This window comes from Equus asinus, chromosome 4 (assembly GCF_041296235.1).
Source record: "Equus asinus isolate D_3611 breed Donkey chromosome 4, EquAss-T2T_v2, whole genome shotgun sequence".
In the NCBI taxonomy this organism is placed as follows: Eukaryota; Metazoa; Chordata; class Mammalia; order Perissodactyla; family Equidae; genus Equus; species Equus asinus.
The window spans coordinates 16,102,004-16,125,543 of record NC_091793.1 but is presented as its reverse complement, the minus strand read 5'-3'; the positions used below and the strand labels follow the sequence as shown (position 1 = coordinate 16,125,543).

Genomic DNA, 23,540 nt, shown 5'->3' with positions numbered 1-23,540 from the left:
TTTAAGGTGGTGGCTTCTGCCATTTACTTAATCTGGTTTGATTCTTATCTAAAAGTTACAGGACCACCCAACCAGACCCCACCTGCACTGATAACATTTTAACAACTTTTTTTTACAGATTCTTTCCTTTGTCTTGTAAAGAGATAACTCACATACCTATGCCTTAAATTTAGCCCTACTCTCAACCCATGCAGCAGCAGCGGCAGCAGCAGCAGCTCCTGCTGCCCGTGTGTCCTGACCCCATGCTATTCCATACTATTCTCTAAATAAAAGAGCACTACTGCCAGACTTTGAGAGTCCAAGAAATCTTTCTTTTGACTCTTCAGCTCACCGACCCCGCATCGATAAGACAAATAATATTTTAATAGAAAATTTTTGAAAATCAAAATTAATGCAAAACCCCGTGATGAACACAATATCAACATTTTAATAAGGAAGGACCGCACTTGAACTACTCGCTTGACCCCGGCAATCTCGGGTAGGTGGCAGGAGGGGTTAGACTGGCAGAGAGCAGTCGAGGCTGGAAGTCTGTGGCTGACAGCAGGTGAAGTAGCTGACACTGCAGGAAAGGGCGGTAATATGCCCGCTACGAGTCCGTGAGAGGGAGAGGGGGTGGGGCCCAGGGCACCGGTGGGCTAACACAGTAGGGCCAGTCGCATGGAATGTCCGCCAAAAATGACCTCTTTAATGTGCGAGCGCACAGCTTCTGAGCTGGACTACAAAGACCTTGAAAGTGACGGCTGTCCCAGGGCTCCCCTGCCTCGCAAGGGACTCTGATGACTGCAGTCGCCTCCCCAAGAGGGTCCCCGGCAGGGAGGAGCGCCCTAGCAGATGGGGGAATTGAAGGCAAGACCGGGCTGGAGGGCGGTGAGCGCATCCCCAGGCCCGCCCTCGGGCTTTGCCGCCCCGGCTCCCGGTCTGATGGGACAGGCAGGCGCGTACACGGGGGCTCACACCGAAGCGTGCCCCCCTCGAGCACGCCCAGGTGCCCGCAGCCCCGGAGGAGGGGAGCCCGTGGACGCCCTCAAATCGCACCTCGCCCCACCCCGCTCCCCCAGGGCGGACTGGCGCCCGACGCTTGGCCTGGGCGCCGCCAGCGTGACTTTGCCGGGCGGGGTGGGCGTGTCCGAAGCCGACCAGTGAGCGAGCTGGAGAGCCCGGCCGCCGCCCCGCCCCGCCCCGCCCCGCCCCGCCCCGCCGCGCCCCGCCCCGCCCCGCCGCGCCCCGCCCCGCGTTGCTCCAACCCAGGAAGGCCGCGGCGGCACGCGGAGCTAGCGCCCGGACACCGACCGCGCGCCATGGCGACTGCGGCGTCTCTGCGCGACTGCCAGGTACCGGAGGCGACCCCGGCCCCGCAACCCCGGGGGTGGCTCGGCGCCGGGCGGGGCAGGGTACTACCTGCGCGCGACCCGGGGTCAGGCGGGGGCCGACCCCCGAGAGGCGGGGAGCGTGTGTCCTGGGCGTACGCAAGGGACCAGAGCACCTTCCTGCGGGGCCCCAACCCAGGGAAACCAGGGGCGAGGGTCGGGGGTACCCTCGAGATCCCGGGACCTCCTAGAAGGCCTTAACCACACGGCATGGCACAGCAGGGACGCCGGGCGTTAGTGTCTCCTTCGGGATCCGCCAGGGCAGGGACACTGGGTCCATTTTGCCGATAAGGAAAGTGGAATTCGGAGGGGCGCGGGGACTTGGCCGCAGCCACGCAGTACTCAACCCGAGGGGCGACCCGCTGTGCTGGTGAGAGGGCGTTTCCCCGTCCAGAGGAGTCATGGGACTGTGTGCCTCTGGCGGGACTCAGGGCACTCGCTCCAGTGCACAGCTCTGACAATCTGCACGTTTCCACTGACAGACCTGAAGGTCTCAATTGTCTGATAAAGTGGAGAAATGACAGGAATTGTTTCGAGGGTTGGCAGATAGTGGCAGCCAGGTGGAAAGACCACCCTCCCCACCCTTGCGCTAGACCCCTGTTCTGCCCTCCCAGACGTGCCCTCAGCCTGATCAGGGACTCCCATTTACTGAGTGTCTGCACCCTGGCTGGACACTTCACAGTCACCCCATACATCTCCCAACCCCATTTTAAAGAGGGCCCAGCCAAAGGTCTGAGGGCAGGTCTTGCCTGAGGGCACACAGCTATTTAGAGGCCACTGGGATTAGCATCCAGATCTGTCCTACCCAGGGCTCCCCTCTCTGATCTGCACCCTCTGTGAAATCCGGGAGTCCATGCCTGCCCCACAAGGTTGGGCCTTACAGAAACCCATACCTGCACGATGCTAGGCAGTCCGGGATCTTCGGTGCATGTTTGGGGGTTGGAGTTGGGGTGTTTCTGTTCCGAGGGCTGCATGAAATAAGGCCCTGATATTCCTCTCTGGTCGTGTGTAGGCGTGGAATGATGCCGGGCTCTCGCTATCAACCTCGAGCAACGAGGCCTGCAGGCTGTTCGATGCCGTCCTGACCCAGGTATGCCCATTGAGAGGAGCCATGGCCCTCCTATAAAGGTCCATGCTGAGGCTTTTTAAATTGGTGAATGCTTTTAATTAATGTTTTTCATTTTTAAATTTTTTGGTGCATCTTTTTTTTTGTGTGTGTGTGTGGAAGATTAGCCCTGAGCTAACTACTGCCAATCCTCCTCTTTTTGTTGAGGAAGCCTGGCCCTAAGCTAACATCCGTGCCCATCTTCCTCTACTTTATATGTGGGACACCTACCACAGCATGGTGTGCCAAGCGGTGCCATGTCTGCACCCCGGATCCGAACCGGTGAACCCCAGGCCGCTGAGAAGCGGACCGTGCAAACTTAACTGCTGCGCCACCAGGCCGGCCTTTTGGTGCATCTTATAGCTACATTTATTCATACCACGAGGTAAACAATACTTACACAAGCGTACGTGATGCTCTGCACTCCCATCTAACATTGCTTGCTTGATTTTTTTTTTTTTATTAATGTTATGATGGATTACAAGCTTGTGAAATTTCAGTTGTACATTTTTGTTAGTCATGTTGTGGGTACACCACTTCCCCCTCCGTACCCTCCCCCCACCCCCCCTTTTCCCTGGTAACCACCGATCAGATCTCCTTGTCAATATACTAATTTCCACCTATGAGTGGAGTCATATAGAGTTCGTCTTTCTCTGACTGACTTATTTCGCTTAACATAATGCCCTCGAGGTCCATCCACATTGTTGTGAATGGGCCAATTTCGTCTTTTTTTATGGCTGAGTAGTATTCCATTGTGTATATATACCACATCTTCTTTATCCAATCATCAGTTTCTGGGCATGTAGGCTGGTTCCACGTCTTGGCTATTGTAAATAATGCTGCGATGAACATAGGGGTGCAACGGACTCTTGAGATATCTGATATCAGGTTCTTAGGATAGATACCCAGTAATGGGATGGCTGGGTCATAGGGTATTTCTATTTTTAACTTTTTGAGAAATCTCCATACTGTTTTCCATAGTGGCTGTACCAGTTTGCATTCCCACCAACAGTGTATGAGGGTTCCTCTTTCTCCACAACCTCTCCAACATTTGTCGTTCTTGGTTTTGGATGTTTTTGCCAATCTAACGGGGGTAAGGTGATATCTTAGTGTAGTTTTGATTTGCATTTCCCTGATGATTAGCGATGATGAACATCTTTTCATGTGTCTATTGGCCATATTCATATCTTCTTTTGAGAAATGTCTGTTCATGTCCTCTGCCCATTTTTTGATCGGGTTGTTTGTTTTTTTGTTGTTAAGCAGTGTGAGTTCTTTGTATATTATGGAGATTAACCCTTTGTCGGATAAGTGGCTTGTAAATATTTTTTCCCAATTAGTGAGCTGTTTTTTTGTTTCAATTCTGTTTTCCCTTGCCTTGAAGAAGCTCTTTAGTCTGATGAAGTCCCATTTGTTTATTCTTTCTATTGTTTCCCTCAACTGAGGAGTTACAGTGTCCGAAAAGATTCTTTTGAAACTGATGTCAAAGAGTGTACTGCCTATATTCTCTTCCAAAAGACTTATTGTCTCAGGCCTAATCTTTAGGTCTTTGATCCATTTTGAGTTTATTTTGGTGTGTGGTGAAAAAGAATGGTCAATTTTCAATCTTTTGCATGTGGCTGTCCAGTTTTCCCAGCACCATTTGTTGAAGAGACTTTCTTTTCTCCATTGTAGGCCCTCTGCTCCTTTGTCGAAGATTAGCTGTCCATAGATGTGTGGTTTTATCTCTGGGCTTTCAATTCTGTTCCATTGATCTGTGGACCTGTTTTTGTACCAGTACCATGCTGTTTTGATCACTGTAGCTTTGTAGTATGTTTTGAAATCGGGGATTGTGATTCCGCCGGCTTTGTTTTTCTTGCTCAGGATTGCTTTAGCAATTCGTGGTCTTTTGTTCCCCCATATGAATTTTAGGATTGTTTGTTCAATTTCTGTGAAGAATGTTCTTGGGATTCTGATTGGGATAGCATTGAATCTGTATATTGCTTTAGGTAGTATGGACATTTTAACTATGTTTATTCTTCCAATCCATGTGCAAGGAATGTTTTTCCATCTCTTTATGTCATCGCCTATTTCTTTCAAGAAAGTCTTGTAGTTTTCATTGTATAGATCCTTCACTTCCTTGGTTAAGTTTATCCCAAGGTATTTTATTCTTTTCGTTGCGATTGTGAATGGGATAGAGTTCTTGAGTTCTTTTTCTGTTAGTTTATTGTTAGTGTATAGAAATGCTACTGATTTATGCACGTTAGTTTTATACCCTGCTACTTTGCTGTAGTTGTTGATTATTTCTAATAGTTTTTCTGTGGATTCTTTGGGGTTTTCTATGTATAAGATCATGTCGTCTGCAAACAACGCGAGTTTTACTTCTTTGTTACCTATTTGGATTCCTTTTATTTTTTTTTCCTGCCGAATTGCTCTGGCCAGCACCTCCAGTACTATGTTGAATAGGAGTGGTAAAAGTGGGCACCCTTGTCTTGTTCCTGTCCTCAGAGGGATGGCTTTCAGCTTTTGTCCATTGAGTATGATGTTGGCTGTGGGTCTATCATATATGGCCTGTATTATGTTGAGGTACTTTCCTTCTATACCCATTCTACTGAGGGTTTTTATCATAAATGGGTGTTGGATCTTGTCGAATGCTTTCTCTGCGTCTATTGAGATGATCATGTGGTTTTTGTTTTTCATTTTGTTGATGTAGTGTATCACGTTGATTGACTTGCGGATGTTGAACCATCCCTGTGTCCCTGGTATAAATCCCACTTGATCCTGGTGTATAATCTTTTTGATGTATTGCTGTAATCGGTTTGCCAAAATTTTGTTGAGGATTTTTGCATCTATGTTCATCAGTGATATCGGCCTGTAGTTCTCCTTCTTTGTGTTGTCCTTGTCAGGTTTGGGGCTCAGGGTGATGTTGGCTTCATAGAATGTGTTAGGGAGTTCTCCATCTTTCTCAATTTTCTGGAACAGTTTGAGGAGAATAGGTATTAAGTCTTCTTTGAATGTTTGGTAGAATTCTCCAGAGAAGCCGTCTGGTCCTGGACTCTTGTTTTTGGGGAGGTTTTTGATTACCGTTTCTATTTCCTTACTTGTGATTGGTCTATTCAGATTCTCCATTTCTTCCTGATTCAGTTTGGGGAGATTGTAGGAGTCTAGGAATTTGTCCATTTCTTCCAAGTTGTTCAATTTGTTGGCATATAGTTTTTCATAGTATTCTCTTATGATCTCTTGTATTTCATTGGTATCTGTTGTGATTTCTCCTCTGTCATTCCTGATTTTATTAATTTGCGCTTTCTCTCTTCTTTTCTTGGTGAGTCTGGCTAGGGGTTTGTCAATTTTGTTAATTCTTTCGAAGAACCAACTCTTTGTTTCATTGATCCTTTCTATTGTCTTTTTTGTTTCAATATCGTTTATTTCTGCTCTTATTTTTATTATTTCCCTCCTTCTACTGACTCTGGGCTTTGTTTGTTCTTCTTTTTCTAGTTCCGTTAGGTGTCGTTTGAGGTTGCTTACGTGAGCTTTTTCTTGTTTAGTGAGGTGAGCCTGTATTGCGATGAATTTCCCTCTTAGGACTGCTTTTGCTGCATCCCAAATGATTTGGAATGTCGTGTTCTCATTTTCATTAGTCTCCAGATAAAATTTGATTTCTTCTTTAATTTCTTCAATGATCCATTGTTTGTTGAGAAGCGTGTTGTTTAGTCTCCACATTTTTGCACCTTTCTCTGCTTTTTTCTTGTAGTTGATTTCTAGTTTAATAGCGTTATGATCAGAAAAGATGCTTGATATTATTTCAACTCTCTTGTATTTATTGATGTTTGCTTTGGTTCCCAAAATATGGTCAATCCTTGAGAATGTTCCATGTGCACTTGAGAAGAATGTGTAACCTGCTGTTTTTGGATGAAGTGTTCTATATATATCTATTAAGTCCATCTGGTCTAATTTTTCATTTAATTCTATTATTTCCTTGTTGATTTTCTGTCTGGATGTTCTGTCCATTGGTGTTAATGGTGTGTTGAGGTCCCCTACTATTATTGTATTGTTGTTGATGTCTTCTTTTAGTTCTATTAAGAGTTGCTTTACAAATTTTGGTGCTCCTGTGTTGGGTGCGTATATATTTATAAGTGTTATGTCTTCTTGGTGGAGAGTCCCTTTTATCATTATATACTGTCTGTCTTTCTTTATCTGTTTTGCTTTGAAATCTACCTTGTCTGATATTAGTATAGCGACACCTGCTTTCTTTTGTTCATTATTAGCTTGGAGTATTGTTCTCCATCCTTTCACTCTGAGTCTGTGTTTGTCTTTGGGGCTGAGGTGTGTTTCCTGGAGGCAGCATATTGTTGGATCTTGTTCTTTGATCCATCCTGCCACTCTGTGTCTTTTGATTGGGGAGTTCAGTCCATTTACATTTAGAGTGATTATTGAGACGTGGGGGCCTACCACTCCCATTTTGTGTCTTGTTTTCCGGTTTTCTTCAGTTTCCTTTGTTTCTCGTCCCATGGTTTAATCTGTTCTGATGTAGAGCTGCTACTCTCTGTTGTTGTCCTTCTACTTATCTCCTCTGCTCTTGGTTTTGTAGCCCCTTTCCTTTTTTGGATTTTTCAGGAATGAGGGTTTTCCTGAGGATTTCCTGAAGAGGAGGTTTTGTGGCAATGAACTCCCTTAATTTTTGTTTATCTGGGAAAGTTTTTATTTCTCCATCGTATTTGAAGGATATTTTCGCTGGGTAGAGCATTCTCAGCTGTAGATTTTTGTCCTTCAGATTTTTGAATATATCATTCCACTCTCTTCTAGCCTGTAAAGTTTCTGCTGAGAAATCTGCTGATAGCCTGATGGGGGTTCCTTTGTAGGTTAGTTTCTTTTGCCTGGCTGTCCTTAATATTTTCTCCTTGTCGTTGACTTTTGCTAGCTTCACTACTATATGCCGTGGAGTTGGTCTTCTTGCATTGATAAAGTTTGGAGATCTATTGGCTTCTGTCACCTGAAGATCCATCTCCCTCACCAGATTTGGGAAGTTCTCAGCCATTGTTTCTTTGAATAGGTTTTCTGCCCCTTTCTCCTTCTCTTCTCCCTCTGGTATACCTATAATCCTTACGTTGCATCTCCTAATTGTGTCTGATAATTCTCGGAGAGTTTCTTCATATCTTTTAAGTCTTGCTTCTCTCTCCTCCTCTGCCTGCAACAATTCTATATTGCCATCTTCCAAATTGCTAATTCTTTCCTCCATATTATCGGCCCTACTGTTCAGAGCATCTAGATTTTTCTTAATCTCCTCTATTGTGTTCTTCATTTCCAATATTTCTGTTTGGTTCTTCTTTATCGTATCAAACTCTTTTGTGACATAGCTCCTGAACTCGTTGAGTTGTCGGTCAGAATTCTCTCTTAACTCATTGAGAATCTTAATGATGGCTGTTTTGAAGTCATCGTCATTTAGGTTATATATCTCATTTTCTTTGGGATTGTTTTCTGTGTATTTGTTGCTTTCTTTCTGTTCTGGAGATTTAATGTATTTTTTCATATTGCTTGATGTTGTTGATTTGTGCCTCCGCATGGAGATAGAGTTTAGTTGCTCCTTTCACTTGTTTCAGCTGCTGCGGTGGGGGGAGCAGCTGTTTATACTTCACCAACCAGGAACCCTGTCCGTAGTTGCTAACTGGGCCTGGGCCCCTCTTCGTAGCCACAGTGACCCTTTGGATTCCCTCCTCTGCCGTGGGGGCCGTCACAGGGGGGCTTCAGGCTGCAGGTGCCTACTGTTGCAGCCCACCTAGATGTGCTCTCTCTTTGGGGTCTGCAACGGTGTTATGGGCTTTTCCAGCGGCCAGGGGTGGGATCACTTATATTTGTCGCTCCGTTGCTGTCGGCACCCACCAAATCTCACTTGTCCTCTATGGGTCGCAGGAGAGCTATTGGCATCTTCTACAGTCTGTGGTTAGTACACCTAGCTATGCTGCTTTTGCGCTGGGGTCTTCCAGCCTTGTGGCTGGCGGCTGGGTGCCTTCTACTGGTGCTGTGCAGAGGCTTTCCCTAAGGCTGCTGTGAGCCTGTAGGGTTTCCCCCTAGGCTACTAAGCTGGGTCTCTGGAACTCTCTCCAGCCCCAGTCCTCTCTGAGATCTCCGGCAATCCCTAGCCTCACGGGGTGGGCAACGGCAGCTGGGGGTCGCCCCGCCCTCTGGGATTCTCTCCGGGCCTCTCCCGGAGCCGTGAATGCTCAGCGTGGCCCCTCTGCTAACAGCAGACAGAGAGTTTTGTCTGCTGCCTGGCAGAGCTCCGGCGCTTCCCCTCCGGGTCGCAGAACCAGCCTTTGAAAGTTCCCCCCGCCCCGGTCCTCTCCGAGATCTCCGGCAATCCCTAGACCCACGGGGCGGGCAACGGCAGCTGGGGGTCGCCCCGCCCTCAGGGCTTCTCTCCGGGCCTCTCCCGGAGCCGTGAATGCTCAGCGTGGCCCCTCTGCTAACGGCAGACAGAGAGCCTTGTCTGCTGCCCGGGCGGAGCTCCGGCACTTCCCCTCCGGGTCGCAGAACCGGCCTTTGAAAGTTCCCCCTGCCCCGGTCCTCTCCGAGATCTCCGGCAATCCCTAGTCCCACGGGGCGGGCAACGGCAGCTGGGAGATCTCCGTGCCCTCCGTGTCTCTCTCTGGGACCCTCCGGGCGCCCCGAGCACCAGGCTGGGTCTCCCCGCCAATGGTGGGGAGAGACTCTCCCCGCGGGCTCAGGTGTGCAACTCCAAAGTTTCCCTCTGCGTTTAGGAGTAATTGCAGGGGGTTTAGGTAGGGTTCTGGTCACCTGTTTCCACCGTCGCTCCTCTGTTGTGTTCTCGCTCCTGCCCTAGATGTGTGTGGATCCTCTGGGGGCGTCCGTTGGAAGAAAGCCGCTTGCGGGTACTAGGCTTCCCGTCGGGGTCGGAGAGTTTTCACCTATTTCCACATCCTCCCGGAGGAAAGTCCATCCGCCTTCCGATGTATAGTCGCGTGGGTGTCTCAGACGTCCTGAGATGCTGTCTGGATATCCTTTGTCAAGCGATAAGTGTCCAAATAATTGTAGACTCGAAGGGCGAGAGACAAAGAGGACTACTCACGGCGCCATCTTGGCTCTTCTTCCCTGCTTGCTTAATTTTTAATTTTGTACATCCAGATTGTTGTGTCATCTGATGACCTCTCCAAGTAAAGCTGGCTAATAATGACTGAGCAGGTGCAGGATTTGAAGCTTTCCAAGCTTTCCATCTTTATCAGCACTCCTGATTTTATAAACCGTTAAGCCCACCAACCCCATTCTTACCCAAATCTCCTGATAAATGGGATGGTAGGGCTTCATGGGGACCCAAACGTTTTTCATAATACTTTGAAGCATCCTGGTGCAGGACCAACGGTTCAGGCCACGCCAAAGCCCCACAGCCAATGGCTTGGAAAGTAGCAGATGCTTTTTAAATTGCACAGTGACTTTAGCGATAGACTGCAATGGGATCTCTGTGGTCTGAGCCACAGGACACAGGAACGTGTTGGAAACATCTCTGCCAGCCCATGGCACAGCTGAGCGCTCCCCGTGGGGCAGGCTGATGGCAGCAGGCTGGCCACTGCGGATGGTCTGTGAGGGTGCTAAGCCCTCCACAGATGCCCTGCTCTGGCCTGCTGAGAGTTTGATGTGGGGCTCCTCCATGTAGGGCCTGGGACCCTGTCCTGGGCTGATGTGTGAATATACTGCTCTCACCGATGACTGTTCCAAGACCTTCTACCATATCACTAGTCATTTCTAACACCGATGAAGGAGCCTATAGTTTTAGAGCAGTCTCAGAGGTAAAGTCCAACTACTTTGTTCGACAAGTGGGGAAACTGAGGCCCAGAGCACTGAGCTGACTCATGCAGTGAGTTAGAGGAGGAGCAGGATGTGCCCGGGTCTGCGTACACAGGTGGAAACCTACAGCTGGTCTTTATCGTGACCGGTGACACTGCTGCCTACTGACTCCATCCACACAATATAAGGACCAAGGAAGCTTCTAGAAACATAAGGACCATATCAGAAACAACTGGCCAGATGCCATTAGCTTGCCAAGGGACTCCACTGTGTGCTTTGGGCTCTGTTTATGCTCTTCCTGCACCTTTGGGCCTCTGTAGAGCATGGATTTGTTATGCAGCAGGTTCTCAATGCAGTGGCAACAGCCCCACCCCCACCCGCCGCCTGTGCATCCTGTGTACCCATGTCTCTGGGCTATCCTGTGTTAGAGCATGGGTTCTTTGGGTCTGCGCCAGCTCCCCTGTGTCTTGTTAAAATACATGTGCTAATTCTGCGTAGATGTAGGTTGGACATCTGCCAGGGCACGTTCTAAAATCTAATGCATTATTGTGGTTTTAGGGTTTTAAAAAATAGGCATTTTTTTAAAAAAAAGACTAGAAACAAATACACCAAATTGTCGAAAGTGGTAATGATATGAGTTTAAAGGTAAGTTTTATCTTTTGGCCTCCACGTCCCTTCTTAACTTTCTATAATGAATGTTTCCTTGGGTTCTTCTTGGAAAGAATGAACAAGAAGGAGGAAGATTCCATCGTGGTACCCGACATCAAGGCCCCCTCTCAGGGCTGAAGAAGCTGATGTTGTGGGCAGGTCATGTGTCAGGAAGAATCTCCCTTGAGATGTTTCTTTTTTGAAAGTGGCAGCCTCACCACTAGAAGATGTGCACTAAGTTAGGCCTGTTCAGTCTCGTTGTCTGAGATCAACCAGTTATGGTTTCTTTGAGTCAGAGTCCAGAAGATACTGATCTAGAAAGCAAAAAATTCTACATTTAGATACATGCCTTCATTAACATGAACTAAGGACTCCACGGGGACAGCTTGGTTTTACCTTTTTTATTTCAGTATGTAAAATGGACCAATGACAAGAGTCTTGGTGGCATTGAGGGCTGCCTGTCAAAGCTCAAAGCAGCAGATCCGACCTTCGGTGAGTGCTGTTTTCCTTGGGTTGAGGAGCTCATTTCCCTGGTCCAGCCCCTCTCTGGTTCCCTGATTGTGGGACTCAGCTGGCTTGTGGGGGTGGGGGCAGGCCTGGTAACAGCAGCCAGGCTGGCATTTGCACAGAGGGAGGAAAGGAAGATGACAGCCACCGGTGGGCTTAGAATAACAGCTGCTCTCATAGAGATGTCAGGTTCTAGAGAGGGCATCTTTCAAACTTTTTCCCTAATGTTATACCAGTTCTGCAAGGAAGACCCTGACCCCATTTCTCAGTTGAGGAAACTAAGAAAGGTACCCAAAGGCACTCAGCTAGTAGTTGTGGGGCTGGGATCAGATAAGGCTGTCTGAATCCAGAGCTCAGACTCGCCGTGGACACAAGAGGTGGCGACTGCAGCCCTTCAGGGCCCTGGTGAGACCTCACCCAGGGCCCTGGGGCAGGGAGGGCCGACCCAGTGACAGAGGCTAGTGTCATAGGCAAGCCGTGTTCACAAGAGGCATGGGGAGGTCATCCGAGTGCATTCTGGAACCCCAGGAGGGTGACCCCAGTGTGGAGTGAGGTTCTAGGCCTGGGAGAAGCACTAAGGAGGGGAGGGCAGAGCAGCAGGAACCACCCCGCTGCCTCCTGCACATCCCGTCCCACTGTGGCCAGGTCCTGCTGAGGACAGGGGCCACAGAATGGGGAAGAAAGAAGCTGATTCCAGCCTCCGGGGGAGCTGGTAGCCAGGGGTAGGCTCAGGCTCTCTGAACAAACTAGAAGAAGCAGGGGCCACATAGGTGGTTCCAGGCCTGGGCCAGCAGCTGAATTCAAAACACCAGTGGATGCCCTTCCTCTGTCAGAGCGGGGCTGGAAATGTAGGTAGGACCTGGAGGCCTGCATGCCTGCCAGCAAGGCTGCTACAAGGGCCACAGGCCCCTCGCCTAACACCGGCCCACAACACCCACCAAGCTCTCGGCACATGAGAGCCCCCAAGATAGGATCATGGCTTCTGTGCTCCAGGGACCAGCCTCTCAGACCCATCGACTGAGTGGCCCCTGGAGGCCTGTACTGGTTGTAGTAACAATATCAGCTGATGAGGGAAGCCGGGCGGGGGGCGGCGCGCACGAGGACCCACAGGCAGCCCCTAACAGTTCACCCGATGAAGGGAGAAGATGCTCCAGACATTGGCACTCACCAGAATGCCCTTGTTAGAAAAGCATTTGTGGGGGTGCGGGAGGCTCTTAGGGCTGCTGCTCCTCCACGTGCCTGGTGAGGGCCCAGGCTGAGTTCCCGACTGCACACGGGGACACAGTGCACAGCCTACCTGCCTCCTGGCCTGTTCCTCCTGAGAAGTGGGGTGCTTCATACACAGGGTTGGGCTGGGCTGGGCCGGGCCGGGCCCGGCCCTCTGAATCACCATCTGTTTTCCAACCTTTCACCAGCCATGGGCCATGCCATCTCTAATGGCCTCTTGCTGGTTGGCACCGGAAGCTCCGTGAGGCTGGACAAAGAGCTGGACCTGGCTGTGAAGACCATGGTGGAGATTGCCAAAACACAGCCTCTGACACAGCGGGAGCAGCTGCACGTATCTGCAGTAGAGACCTTTGCCAAGGGGTAAGGAGCCTCCCTGGGCCAGGGGCTGGGACTCCAAAGCCATGCCAGGAGATGCCCAGGTTGCCTCAATGCCCAGGGGAAGGGGCCTTTGGGGTGATTCTTACCTTGCCTCCAGTGCCCCCCTGACGAATCCTGCCTGCTGCTCTGTCCTCCACTGACTGCCGAATGAGGAAGTAGTTCACTAAGATTCCCAGTATAGTGTTCAAAACAACTTATTTTGTTTCATTAAGTAAGTTAGTTATTATTTTCATTACAAAAATAATAAACCACGTTACAGAAATATATAAAAGGTGGAAGAAGGGGCCAGCCCCATGGCCAAGTGGTTAAGTTTGCGTGCTCAGCCTTGGTGGCCTGGGGTTCACCTGTTCGGATCCTGGGTGAGGACCTACACACTCCTCGTCAAGCCACGCTGTGGTGGTGTCCCACATAAAAGAACTAGAATGACTTACAACTGGGATATACAACTATGTACTGGGGCTTTGGGGAGGGGAAAAAAAGAAAAAGAGGAAGATTGGCAACAGATGTTAGCTCAGGGCTAATCTTCCTCACCTAAGAGGACAGAAGAGAGAAGACAGCCTCACCCTTAGGCTTCTTACCCTGATACACCCTTGTGAGCATCTTCTCATGGCCTTTTAGATTGTCCCCTACCTTGCAGTTCCCACGGCTGTCCCCCTGTGTGTGGACATTCTGATCCTGGAGCCCGTCCCCGGGAAGTCCCTGTGTCTGCTCAGCCCAGGGAGGTGCCCCGCAGAGCTAGGTGACCTGAGCTGATCGCATAGGGGTTCTGAAGCAGTGATAAAGTTGTGCCCACGTCTTCCTGGTGAGTTAGGTCTGACGCCAGCACAGGGCTAGAATTCCACCTGGGAGACTTCCTCCAGCTGGTTTATAGTCTTGGGTGAAATTGTCTTGGCAACTTGTTAAACCAGGTTTTTTTTGCCTGAATTAGACAGTAAAATCCCCCCCTCCCCCCCGGGTTTTTAATTTCCTGAGCCACAACCTAACATAGAAACTTTTATATATATATTTTAACCAATTCAGTGCAGACTGTGACACTGGCAGGAAACAATGCCTTTTGCACTCCCCATGCATGTGAACTGTGTGTTCAGTGTTCCTGAGAAACCTCTCTTCACTTCCAGGAACTTTCCGAAAGCCTCTGAGCTGTGGGAACAGATTCTCCGGGACCACCCAACAGACATGTTGGCCCTGAAGTTTTCCCACGATACCTATTTTTACCTGGGCCACCAGGAGCAGATGCGAGATTCTGTGGCTCGAGTTTACCCATTCTGGACACCCAACATCCCCCTTAGCAGGTATGTGCCATTTGGAAATCACATCGTTTCTGTTTCTTAGTCTCTCTTCTCTGCCCTAAAAACATGGCAACTCTCCTGGCCCTGGCTTAAAAATAGTGAGACTACTGTTGCGATTTTCCTAGTGCTTTAAAATGAAAAGGCTTCATTGTCTTCACCAGTCTTCGTCCCATCCCGTGAATGAGGCTGTACCACGCTGCATCAGTCAGGCAGGATAGTTTCTGCTGCAGTAACAAATGTCCGCTAGATCTTATTCTCTAAAGAATTCTCTCTCACCCATACTACGTGTTCATCCTAGGAGGGCCGGGGGGTCTGTGTCCCTGTCACTGTCTCCCTCCAGGATCCCAGCTGATGAAGCAGCTGCTCTCTGGACATACCAGTCCAGGGAAGAGAGCTCTCCTGAGGGACTCGCAATGGCAATTAAGTGCTCAGGGTGAAAGGGGTACCCTGCTGCTCCCAAGTCATTGTTCAGAACCAGCCAGTCACCCCCCACAGGAGGCCAGGATGTGCAGTCCTGCTGTGTGCTTGGGAGGAGAAGGAGGCCCTGATTCTGTGAACAGCCCTAGTGACTACTGCACGTGATCACCTCCACTGCATCTCGATCATAGGGTTGTTGTGAAGGTCAAATGGATTAATAGATTGCAGAGTTTATGAGTCAGGGTTCTCCAGAGAAACAGAGGCGATGGGGTGTGTATATCTATATGTACATTAGTTACATAGAGAGAGAGAGAAAGAGATTGATTTTAAGGAGTTGGCTCTTGGATTGTGGGGACAAGCAAGTCCAAAATCCAAAAGATAGGCAGGCAGTCTGCAAAGTGAGGCAGGATTTCTATGTCCCAACCTGGAGGCAGAATTCCTTCCTCCTCTGGGGCTTTCTCTTAAGCCTTCAACTGATTGGATGAGGCCCACCCACATTATGGAGGATAATCTGCTTTCTTCAAAGTCTGCTGATTTAAATGTTAATCCCATCAACACCCAACAGCTGGGCACTGTGGCCCAGCCAAACTGACACATCAACCATCATAAGACCCTGATTGCACCTGATATATCATAAGCATTCACCAGCTGTTTAAACATTGAGGATTAAGTGACCCCAATAAGAACTCAATAACTGATTTACAAGAAAAGAAAAGTCTGGAAGCTAGTGTTCTTTTTTTTTTTTTTTTTTTGAGGAAGATTAGCCCTGAGCTAACTGCTGCCAATCCTCCTCTTTTTGCTGAGGAAGATTGGCCCTGAGCTAACATCCATGCCCATCTTCCTCCACTTTATATGTGGGACGCCTACCACAACATGGCTTGCCAAGCAGTGCCATGTCTGCACCCGGGATCCGAACCAGCGAACCCCTGGCTGCTGAAGCGGAATGTGCGCACTTAACCGCTGTGCTACCAGGCCGGCTCCTGGAAGCTAGTGTTCTAGAACATTGCTTCTAGGAATAATTCCATGAATAGTAAAAGCTAGGCTTTGTCTCTGTGCGTGGTAGTAAAGATAGCGTCTGAACCTCAGATGGAAACTGCATCGCTCTATCTTGCTTCTTTCTGTGCAATGCCACAAAACAACAGGAAAGAATGCCTCTTTCACGGGTGACCGCCCTGGGCACTCAGGTCCAAGGGTTACAGATCAGAAGTGGGAGTATGCATTTATTCAGTGAAGTGCTTTCAAGCATGTCCTGGGCTGGGGCTGGTCGGACAGACAGTGTCCCGGCTTCCAGGAGCTGGGGTCTGGGGAGGGGCTACCCAGTGAGTGCTGCCTGGCGGAGCAGAAGCCACTGACAGCCCGTGGTCACCAGGGCTTCCGGGGAGGTGTCCTGGGCTGTGCCTCCAGGTGGGCATCACGAGACAGACAGGAGGGCGAGGGCCCTTGGGCTCGTCAGTGGAGACCTGCGTTGATGTCTTAGGAGGTGGATGCGGATCACGGAGGGGGCCTGCTATGGAGATGGGGTTTGCGGTTCGGGGCTTGGACGGTTGTGCAGATGAGGAAAGTCACACCACTCCTCAGCAGCAAGAAGCATTGAATCTCTGGGCAACAGCGCTCGGTATGGTGCCTGGCTCAGGGCCAGCGCCTGGCTGGGCAGTGTATCAGTGTCCTGGGGCTGCTGGAACAAAGTGCCATAAATTGGCTGGCTTAAAACAACAGAAATGTGTTCTCTCCCAGTTCTGGAGGCCACAAGTCAGAAGTCAAGGCATCAGCAGGGCTGCGCTCCTCTGCAGACTCCAGGGGAAGGGCCTTCTTGCCTCTCCTTAGCTTCTGGCTGTTGCCAGCAATCCTGGCATTCCTTGGCTTGCAGCTGCATCACTCTGGTCCCTGCCTCTGTCCTAACGTGGCCGTGTGTCCTTTGTGTGTGTGTCTGTGTTTCTGTGTCCAAATCTCCCTCACTTTTTTCTTATAAAGACCCCAGTCATTGGATTTAGGGCCCACCCTACATCCAGTATGACCTCCTTTAACTTGATTACGTTTTCAAAGACCCTAATTCCAAATTAGGGCCAGTGTTCAAACCTATCATTATGGGAGACACAATTCGACCCATACGGGTCATGTTGAGGGTTGATCAGTCCTAGTCCACTTTTTTTAGAGATTTTTTTTTTTCTGTTTTTAGCTACGTAAAAGGCATCTATTCTTTTGGATTGATGGAAACCAACTTCTATGATCAGGCGGAAAAGCTTGCCAAAGAGGTAAGTGGCCCTTCCCAAGGTGCTGACCCTCAGGGAGTGGTGTCAGGTGGGACGGAGCACATGAGGGCCACCACTCACTGGTGACCCCGGCAAGGCCCCCACTCTGGGCCTTGTTTCCTTGGAGATACTGGGGACGGCTCATGTTAGCAGAGAGCAGCTGCCGCCTGTCACCTGTACCCCACTCCATCCTCTGAGCCACATTATTACTCAGCAAACCACCCCCACAGGGAGGAAGATGAACGAGGCTCAGGGAGGTCACGCTCGCCTTGCTCCCTCAGGGTCCCGCGGCATGGCGGCTCTGGGCTCCCCAGCTCTGTCTGTCTCCAGAGCCCACACTTTGTGCCGCCAGAATCTGAACTTTGTGGGCAGGGAGCGTATGTAAACATTGGTTCTCCTGCCTTGACCCTCGCATTTCTGAGTGTCACCAAACTTCAGAGAGCTGAGCAATGATGCCAAACGAAGGCTGCTTCCCAGAGGGCCCTGACCTGGGGGTTGGGGTCCTGCTGGCCAGCCCTTCTCCTGGCCACCACCCCATCCCCATCAGAGGGAACAGTGGTGAAGGGTGCAGAGCAGCATGGGGTTTGCTAAGCGCTTCCCGCTGGCCAAGCCCCTCCCTCCAAGCTTGATGTGGTGGGCTGGCTGGTGCAGCGCACGCTGGATGCCCCTCATGCGCCAGCCCGGGGCCAAGCGGCAAGTTGGGCAGGGGCTCAAGGCATCCTCTGTCACTGGCCACCACAGCGTCTCTGGCTCTCCAAGTCCTTCTCCCCAGTTCCTCTTCTCCCAGGAGCAGAAACTGAGGCCTAGGGAGGGGCCATCACACACACGGGGGCGATAGCTACTCCTGTGCCTGGCTCAGTACTAGCACTGTTTATACACCTGCTCTTGTCTGCTCAGCCCCTTTTCCACAAGGCATTAATCCCCTCGTTGCCCAGACGAGGGGCCGAGGCTCAGAGAGGCCAAGGCCAGAGCCTGCCCAAGGCCACGCAGCTCAGAGAAGGCAGAGCCGGATGCTCGCCCCGGACGCCTGACCGGACCACTGTCCTTTAAGCTGCCTGAACCAGACCCAGCTTCCTAGCACCCCAGCCAGGCTCATGCCCCCACACTTGCCTGGTTGGCCCCCAGCACTCCTTCCTCAGGAGATAGGCAGCACCCTCCAGGGGCCCACGGAGCCTTGGGGGTCTCTGAAGACTGCTCTGTTTACAGAAATGGAGCCCAGACTTGAGTGCAGGGTGATGGTTCTGTGCTTTAGGCCTGAGTCAGGGCCTTGGGTGACTTCATGGTGCTCTTGGCTCCATGGCCTGGGTGACCAGGTGCCACCATCTAGGGGGTCAGCACAGGAAGGTCGCCTGGAGACCATGGCAGCTGGGCCCTCTCATTAGGTAGCATCCATCTAAGATGCTGGCAGGGTGGTTCAAGGAGCCAGAGGACGGCCAAAAGCTGTAGGCTCACATCCTGCCAGAGCGGGTGGTGGGATGGAGCCCCCTCGCTGCTCCCCTCACACCTCTTTCTCCTGCTCTCCCCTCTCCTGTAAGTGCCCACACTCTGACACCAACATCAACACACTGCAGGCAATCACTGGGCAAGGCCAGGCTGTGACAGTGACCCTCCAGGCTTCTAGGAGAGCGAGGATGGGCTGCCTCAGGCTCTGCTGGAGTCTGGAGAGGCCTCACGGTGGTGACAAGTGTGCCACATGTCTAGAAGCTGAGCCGACAAGGAGCAGGAAGGGCAAAGGGTGGTTAGCAAGAGAAGCACAGAGGCAGCATCATGGCCGCGGAGCTCAGAGCATGGGTCTCAGAGTGCTTGGGGGGCCAAGGCTGAGAGTGTAGGTGGGCAGCACAGGCACTGAGAGCAGAGGCTGTGGGGGCAGCAGGGCCCGATCGTGCTGGGCCTTGTAGACCTGGGAGGAAGTTTGGACTCTGTCCCAGGGGACTGTGGGAAGGCCCTAAGCAGGAGAGGAAGGTAGTCAAGAATTCCTCAGAGAGGGTGGAGCCTTAATCTTGGCAGAGGGGTGAGAGCCACTCCTCTGCCCTGAGCCTCTGCCATGCGTGACAGCAGCTCGCTTGGTGGGTCCTTTCACGGGGCCCCGGCACCCCAACCTGCTTAGCTGTGACCCTGTGGTCGCCCAAAGTGTCCTGGTCCTGAGGGCTCCACCCCGGGGTGCCCATTGTCCCTACAGACCTGCTCTTTCTTACAGTCCCCATGTGGACCCGGCAGGGCCTGTGCAAGCAGTGGGTGGGAGCAGGGCAGCAGGCTTGCTGGGGCCCGCCTGTCAGCACAGACCCGGCAGCAGGCACCAGGCCAGGGGCAGAGGTGTGTGGGCCTTCCCGACTCTCTGCTTGTGAAAGGCCGGGGGGAGTGAGGCAGTGGGGCGGGGGAAACCGTGACCTGGGGTGGGGGACCTGGGCTCATGTGGATTGCCCACAGGACCACTGCCTCAGCCTACTGCTCCTGCCTGGCACTTAGTAGGCACTCAGTAAACAGGAGCTGAACACACAAATGGAAGAACAATGCCCTGTGGGGCGAGAATCACGTGAGGCCTGCCTGCCTTGCTGGTCATTGTCAAGCTCACTGGTCACAGGAGCGGCTGTTAATAGTGATAATGTCAGAACAAGCCGTTTCAGAGCCCAGGTGTGGTCGTAGCGTGTGTGTTGGTGGGAAGGGGAGCCAAGAGCCCCTGGACCACTTGACCGTCTGTGCCATGTTTGCGCACATGGTGTCCACTTCATCTCCACGGCAACCCCGAGAGGAGGGCATATTACTTCTCATGAGGCGGAGAGGGGACGGGCCCAGAGAGGCTGGGTGGCACGTTGCAGGTGACTCAGCTGTATGCAGGAGGCTGTGGGGCCATGGGGGTGGGGCCACGGGGGTGAGCCCCTGCTACTGTCCAGCTGTGTGGCCCTTGGCAAGTCACTTAGCCTCCCTGAGCCCCAGTTTCCTCACCTGTGAAATGGGCAGTGATACCCTCATTGGAAGCATCCTCTCATTGGTGTCACGAGCTGGGATGCAGGAAACATCTTTGGGGTAGTTGTTGTTTTGAGGCAGAGCCTTGTCCCCCTGCATAACTCGGAGACTCCGTGTGGCCTGGCCCAGGCAGCCTGATCCAAATGATCCCGATTGCCTTCCACCCCCTCCCCGTGTAGGCTTTATCTATTAACCCGGGGGACGCGTGGTCGGTGCACACCGTTGCCCATATTCACGAGATGAAAGCAGAGATCAAGGACGGACTGGAGTTCATGCAGCACTCAGAAGCCCACTGGAAGGTATGATTCCTGTTGATCCATCTCTGGAAAGTTCTGTCCCCTCAAGTGAAGCTGAGGGTTTATGGACAGGAGTTTTAGGGTGCAGCTTAGTTCTGGGGAAACTCATGTTCTGCTTGGAGTCATTTCTATCAAGCCACAGCGTCCCTTAGGAGCCACAAGGCTCCCCAACACCTGCCAACATTTTGCAGGTGATCCTAGAATTGGTCTTGGCCTGAGGCATTTGGTTGTAAAAGGAACATTCCATTCACATCCCTCCCCAGGCCCTGTGAGTTTACGGGGACTGAGTGCTTGAGGCCTGGCTCTCCCTGGAACAAGAACGTGATCGTTCTGAGCGTCAGTTTCCTGTCTGTACACCTGCTTTCGTGACGACTGCCCTTGGCCCCATACAAGTCCTCATCGGTGTTGGCCCTACGAGCATAAAATGAAGCAGCCGAGGCTGGCTGGGGTCATCTTCCAGTGGCCTCTTGTTCTCTGATGTCTGCGTCTGTCCCTGCTGTGGCTCCAGCAGCCTCTGGCCTGCCTGGACAGCCCTGGGGTGGATGGGATGGCCTGGGGTTCCCTTTCCTCCTCCTCCTCCTGCCCCAGGCATTTGGCTGCCGGCACAGAGCTCAGTCAAGGCTCCAGTCACTGCCCCAGGCTGTGCCCTGCCCTCGGACCCCCCGAGAGTCCAGCTCAGAGTTCTCTGTCCTTGAAGGGCCTGGTTAAGTGGAGTGAGCAGCCCCCCGGCAGTGCATGAGCCACACCATCCAGGGGCATTCTCCAGAACGTGGAAACCCGGAGGAGGCATGTAACCCAATTGGGCACGAAGGGGCAGTGGTCAGGGAAGGCCTCCTGGAGGAGGCAACCTCTGAGCTGAATATTAAAGGATTACTAGGAGTTTGTCAGGTAAAGGACAGGGAGATGGAGGGTATCTCAGCTGAGGACCAGCTTGAGCAAAGACACCAAGTCCTACGGTGGCCTGTGAGGGAGAGGGGAGCTGGGCAGTTTGGCATCCTTAAGCACAGGTGCAAGGTGGACATGAGCCATGGAGGAAGGTTGTCAGTTCCTCCTTCCAGGAGACGGGAGGTGGTGTCCAGGCAGAGGAGGAACCGTCTGCAGTAGCCTCACAGAAGGAAGGGCTAGTGCTCATGGTGGGTGGGCCAAGGAAGAGGGGCCCTCCCAGGACAGGGACACAGCGGGGGGACCAGGCCACTTGCTCAGGGTTTGCTGAATACATTCTCTGTGCTCAAGTCAGCAAGAAATCAGGGAGCAAAGTTGGCAGGCCTCATGTGACAATGTGCACTTGGCCCTTGAGCAGGAAGGAGCCATCGACTGTTGTAGGGGGCCAGAGCCATGCGGTCTGAGCAGCGCTTGGGGAAGGTCATCAGGCCTCTGTGAGGTGGCAGCTTTGGGGTTTCCTCCTCTCTCAGCTGGCGCGGCTTGTCTCAGGTTCCAGGAGCTGCCGCCTGTCAGGGATCATGAGTCTGGTCTCCTAAGCTTGGACTATTCTGTCCGGGCCAGCTAGGAGCAAGAGCAGGTCTTCCTTCAGAATCGCCTCTTGTTGAGAGCTGGCCTAAAGTGTCACAGCAGGAACCGTCCAGATGTCAGCCCCCTCCCCTTACTCTGTGGCTCTGCCCATGCCTGCGAGGAGTTCGGCCCTGGGCTTGCTGCCCCTCCCGCTTCATCGGAGGCCCCCTGCTGTTTGGACACAGTGGGCCTCTGCGGCTGTGGAGCAGATTGGTTACTCCTTCTCCCCACTCCACATATGAGGAAGATGAGGCTCAGGAGCTGAGCACCCTCCTCTGTGTCGGCCCTGGTTCTCCTGCTGTCTAGCTCTGGGGCTGACAAGTGGCTGCCTGCCCCAACCTCAGTTTCCTCAGTAGTTCAGGCCTGCCACCCACCGTCCCTCAGAGCAGAAGGTGATCATGTGGCATGGAAACTCGTGCCACAGACCGGCCTTGGAGCCAGTCCCTCAATGATGTGGAGCTCTGCATCGGCACAACACAACAGCTGTTGTTTTTTCCCCCCACCATCTGCCAGATTTTTCTCTAATTCTCTCGTTCTTTCCCCAGGACTCTGATATGCTTGCTTGTCATAATTATTGGCACTGGGCTTTATATCTGATTGAAAAGGTAAGATGACTGGCTGTCTTCTCCTGCAAAGATGTCCAGAGAAAAGTATTTTTCTCCCTTCTGCTGTACCTGACATCCTGTGGAGCCCTGTCCTGTGTTTGCACCGTTAAAGGGCATCCTGATGCAGTAGAGCATTAATGTTTTCAAATAGCTTTTCAGGCCTTAAAGCACTGGAGGCATCTTTTTCACCGTCTGCACTTGGGGATCATGTATGTTGGGTGCAGTGTGTAGAGGTGATTTAGACCGAGTGTCTGTCTGCTGCCAAAGTGAACTGCTGACCCCCCGCCCCACAGACTGTATCTGGATGAGTCACGAGACCCTCCCAGTGCTTTGCCCCAGTGGGAGCGAAGGTGTGGGGGACACCCTTGGCCCCAGTGATTCTGCCACTGGGTCCCATTTATAAGGGTGCTTCTTGTAGTGCTATGTATCAGAGAGAAAATCTAGAAGTTCCCTAAATGTCCAAAGAGAAATGCTTGGGAGACGAGGACCCCATAATGACATGTAGAATGCAGTGACACAGTGTCTAGAAGAAAGCAGTGACCACAGCTGAATGTACAGTAAGGAAAATAGAGAGAGAGAGAGAAGACTAGAAGAAGAAATACATGAGAAAGCTCACAGCAGTTTTCAAGCACTTCATCGGAGAAATAAGAGTGGAACAGAAACTGCTCCCTCAGCAGCAGAGGCTGCTGTCTCCTACCCGGGGGCGTGGGGAGCCCAGAGCAGAAGCAGGTTCCACTTCTCCTGTCCCAGGACCCACACTGCCACATGGCCCATCCCCCTCTGCAGCCTACTGGGGGGCTCTGGCGTGGCCATTTTCAGTTCATGTCTCAGTATTACATTTCACTTTCTCCACATGTTAACCGTGGGAACTTGATCTTTTTCCAGGGCGAATATGAGGCCGCCTTGACCATTTACGATAACCATGTAAGTCCTTGTTTGCACCCCGTTTGGTTGATTGCAGCAATTTGGCTTTTAGTCTCTAACCAATCTTTGAGCCCATCAGCACTATCCCAGCCAGAAACAACATCTGGAGCAAGAACACCCTTCTTGTGTAAGACCTCGTGGGGTTAATTTTTGCCAGAAGTGGTATTACAATCCGGAATGGGATGAAGACATCCCATTGACTCTCCACCCTGTTGGGATTGGTAGAATTACACTTCTAAGTTGGTCATCTCTGAAATCTAGGACTTTCTCTAATCATTTTAG

General features: G+C 51.5%; 1 protein-coding gene and 1 pseudogene across 2 annotated transcripts in view; one reads left to right on the top strand and one right to left on the bottom strand.

The window, feature by feature from the left end:
* Positions 1 to 1,201: 1,201 nt before the first annotated feature.
* The window catches only part of TTC38 (tetratricopeptide repeat domain 38), a 30,650-nt gene continuing 8,311 nt past the window's right edge, over positions 1,202 to 23,540 (top strand). Inside the window, exons 1-9 of one of the 2 annotated variants that reach the window (XM_014864473.3) lie at positions 1,202 to 1,331; positions 2,380 to 2,457; positions 11,304 to 11,385; positions 12,816 to 12,987; positions 14,124 to 14,297; positions 16,888 to 16,963; positions 20,104 to 20,223; positions 22,275 to 22,334; positions 23,220 to 23,258. In XM_014864473.3, coding sequence (XP_014719959.3) covers positions 1,299 to 1,331; positions 2,380 to 2,457; positions 11,304 to 11,385; positions 12,816 to 12,987; positions 14,124 to 14,297; positions 16,888 to 16,963; positions 20,104 to 20,223; positions 22,275 to 22,334; positions 23,220 to 23,258 — 834 coding nt within the window. In that variant the 5' untranslated portion in view covers positions 1,202 to 1,298. The remainder of the gene's footprint in view (positions 1,332 to 2,379; positions 2,458 to 11,303; positions 11,386 to 12,815; positions 12,988 to 14,123; positions 14,298 to 16,887; positions 16,964 to 20,103; positions 20,224 to 22,274; positions 22,335 to 23,219; positions 23,259 to 23,540) is intronic. The other variant, XM_044777728.2, reaches the window with a different exon arrangement.
* LOC123283196 (uncharacterized) lies at positions 9,330 to 10,248 on the bottom strand (annotated as a pseudogene).